The following is a 2,927-nucleotide window of genomic DNA, read 5'->3' as shown; positions in this document are numbered from 1 at the left end:
TTCATGTTTCCATGCTAAGTCGATTCGACTCGACGACCAATCGAGCTGTTTCTTTGTTTTGCTCAAAACTCAAACCGTATGCATTGATCGTGGTCCTGTTGTAACAGAGTCTTGGCACAGGAAGAGGCGCTGCTAGCAGCTTTGATGTTCGACTGGGCAACAAATTCTGGTGTAGGCACCCAACTGAGCGGTTTGTGCATACGACAATGCAGCGACCCGTAGCTACTAGCACACCACAAAGGCCAGGTCGGAATGGAGCGAAGACAGCCTACAAACTTGGATGTATGAGTACACTTTCAAGACGCGTCGCCCATAATGTATAGGATGTCTAGCTGCCAAAAGGGTTTTTGTGAAAACCAGTGACGGTTGCAGACGAGATTCGCGAAACTGCCATAGTCTTTGTCTGTAGACCCGGCTGAAACCGCCGTGTCTGATTCCGACCGAGACGATCGCGCACCGCGACCAGAAGAGGCGCCGGATGTTGTCCACTCACATGCATACCTCGACGTGTTGATGCAGTGTGTGGCAAGGAAGGCCGACACGGTCTCAGAACGCCGCGCCTGTATGCGTGCAGCACGCAGTACGGGCATGCATACGTCGCGTTTTGTCGATGCAGCCGTGTACAGCTCGTTGCGAGTGGGGCCTGGTTCGCTCCGAGGCTATCGCACGCAGCGAGTTCATTTTTCAATTGACCGCGCCGCAAGATGATGCGCACAATGCTACTTGCCGCCGTGGCCCTTGGCGTTGCTTCGGAAGCCACCAACCGCACGCTCAACGCCGTGAGTGGCGTCGACAGTGCGGGGAAGCCCGAGCTGAGCTTCACCGTGCTGCAGATTCCCGACATGCACTACACGGGCGACCGCAACCGGTACTGCCGCAACCCGCCGCACGAGCCGTGTGGCGAGTACAACATGACGGCCTTCATCAGCGAGCTCCTCGACCACGTGACGCCCAACCTCGTCGTCTTTACCGGCGACCAAGTCGAAAACATTGAAGTGACGCACGTACGTCCGTTTTATCAAAGTTCATTGACAAACAATATGGCTCTCAGACGATTGAAGAAGTCAAGGGCGCGATAGCTTCGTACGCGCTTCTTCCAATGCTCAAGCAAGTGCCGTGGACAATGGTGTTTGGGAACCACGACGAAGGCGTAAACATCTCTCGTTATCGTTACGCCGCTCATAGTGTCATAGGCGTCGTGGGGTCGTCAAGCAATGATGGACTACATCACGTCGCTGCCTCTGTCGTACTCCCAAAGCGGTCCCATCGGACTTGGTGGCGTCGGCAACTACGAACTCGAAGTGGCGTCGCCCGACAGCGGAATCAACTTTCGCATGTATTTTCTCGACACGGGGTACGACGGCGTCATCTCGGAGAAGCAGCAAAACTATTTGCGCAACCGAGCGATCCTTCACCGGCACACCGTACCTGCCGTGCTCTTTCATCACATTCCGATTCCCGAGTTCAACCTTGTGTCGAGCACCGAACCCACGTACGGCCACAAGGGTGAGCCCGTCTCGAGCGGCCCCCAGTGCGGTCTCCTCGACACGCTTGTCGCAAGTGGGTTCTTTGTCTTGCGAGAAGCGCGATTTCATGCAATGTGTCTTCTAGTGCGCGACGTCAAGGCCACGTTTGTGGGCCACGACCACCTCAACGACTACTGCGTCCTCCGGCGGGGCGTCCAGCTGTGCTACGGCGGCGGTGTCGGCTACGGTGCGCTCCGCAGGAGGCGGCTTGTGTGTTTTTACATGTGCATGGTAGGGGCGGCGTATGGGGATCCGACGATTGCGCGCAGCGCGCGTGTGATTCGTTGGAAGCGCAACTCGACCGACGAAGTGATTACGACGTGGAAGCAAGAAGACGGCGACTACTCTAAGCACGAGTACCTCTTGTACCGACGGGCCATCTTCTCGAACGATGCTACGGACGTCTAGTCGGCGTACGGAGGGCTCTCTTTCGTGCTAGCAAGGACATAAATGCACATGTATTTTTGTCCATGAGGCCAAGCACGAATGCGTGTCGACCTGTAACTTATTTCTTTGGGCCACGAAGAAACAGGACGCCAAATGACCCATAACTCTCGGAGATTCAAACCAGCCGTTTTAGATAAGACATACGAGAGATAGCTCTTGGCCATGGATTCCCAAGTTACCGAACTCCTATACGCACCTCTTTCCATAGCGAGCAGGCTAGTGGTTGAAAATCCTATGTCGAGGTTTCGTGTACGCACGCACCAGATGTTTTGGGCGTTTCGAGTCTTTGCGGCTCTGCTTGAGGTCGACGGCATAGATTCATGGCCAAGGAATCTGCCAAAATGGAAAGCCTTGCTACTAGGGTTTGTGCAGCTGCCATCGATACGTCATGTGCGAAAATACAAATGAGTTTGTATGCACGCAGCGCGAAACCGTCAATCTGAGTCTGAGTTGGCGGAATCTAAAGTGAAGTATGGCCACCCACGCCAGATTCACCACAATCTGGTTCCTACCGACGATGTATAGTTTTGAATCTTGCGCTGCTTGGGCCAACGCGGTGCTGCATGGGCGACCACAGATCACTTTTTCATTTCCTCCACCCACCCAATGTTCGCTTCATGGTTGCCTTGTGTTACAACGGCGCTCCTCGCCGTCGCGTCGTTTGCCCAAGACATCGAGCTAGCAGCTCGCGATTACTCTCTCAGCGCGGTCGTCGGCAAGGACAGCGCGGGGCAGCCCGAGCTCAGCTTCACCGTGCTGCAGATTCCAGACATGCACTACACGGGCAACCCCAAGTACGCGTGCAACGGGCCGCCCCACATGCCGTGCGGCGAGTACAACATGACGGACCTCATCGGCCGGCTCGTGAGCCACGTCCAGCCCAACCTCGTCGTCTTTACCGGCGACCAAGTCGAAAACACCGGCATCAAACATGCAAGACCCTACCCTCTGCCA

The 2,927-nt window shown here is 55.5% G+C and overlaps 2 protein-coding genes across 2 annotated transcripts in view; both read left to right on the top strand.

The window, feature by feature from the left end:
• Positions 1-668: 668 nt before the first annotated feature.
• Positions 669-2,000, top strand: SDRG_04488 (hypothetical protein). Its single transcript, XM_008610163.1, has 5 exons — positions 669-1,004; positions 1,052-1,150; positions 1,194-1,560; positions 1,612-1,713; positions 1,762-2,000. Exons 1-5 carry the CDS (start codon positions 705-707, stop codon positions 1,932-1,934), a joined length of 1,041 nt encoding a protein of 346 aa, XP_008608385.1. The 5' UTR covers positions 669-704; the 3' UTR covers positions 1,935-2,000.
• Positions 2,001-2,540: 540 nt separating this feature from the next.
• SDRG_04487 (hypothetical protein) overlaps positions 2,541-2,927 on the top strand; it is a gene marked incomplete at its 3' end in the record, with an annotated part of 1,261 nt that continues 874 nt past the window's right edge. The window contains exon 1 of the mRNA XM_008610162.1: positions 2,541-2,882. Coding sequence (XP_008608384.1) covers positions 2,580-2,882 — 303 coding nt within the window. The 5' untranslated portion in view covers positions 2,541-2,579. The remainder of the gene's footprint in view (positions 2,883-2,927) is intronic.

Source organism: Saprolegnia diclina, assembly GCF_000281045.1.
Source record: "Saprolegnia diclina VS20 unplaced genomic scaffold supercont1.11, whole genome shotgun sequence".
Taxonomy (NCBI): Eukaryota; Oomycota; class Saprolegniomycetes; order Saprolegniales; family Saprolegniaceae; genus Saprolegnia; species Saprolegnia diclina.
Note: the sequence above shows the minus strand (reverse complement) of the source record. Positions and strands in the feature narration are given on the sequence as shown.

What these genes read in the sequence shown, in the direction of transcription:
- SDRG_04488 (XM_008610163.1), top strand. Translation starts at nt 705, where the DNA reads ATGATGCGCACAATGCTACTTGCCGCCGTGGCCCTTGGCGTTGCTTCG. An exon ending in AAAACATTGAAGTGACGCAC is followed by an intron (nt 1,005 to 1,051) that starts GTACGTCCGTTT and finishes TATGGCTCTCAG; the next exon opens with ACGATTGAAGAAGTCAAGGG. An exon ending in CGGCGGCGGTGTCGGCTACG is followed by an intron (nt 1,714 to 1,761) that starts GTGCGCTCCGCA and finishes TGTGCATGGTAG; the next exon opens with GGGCGGCGTATGGGGATCCG.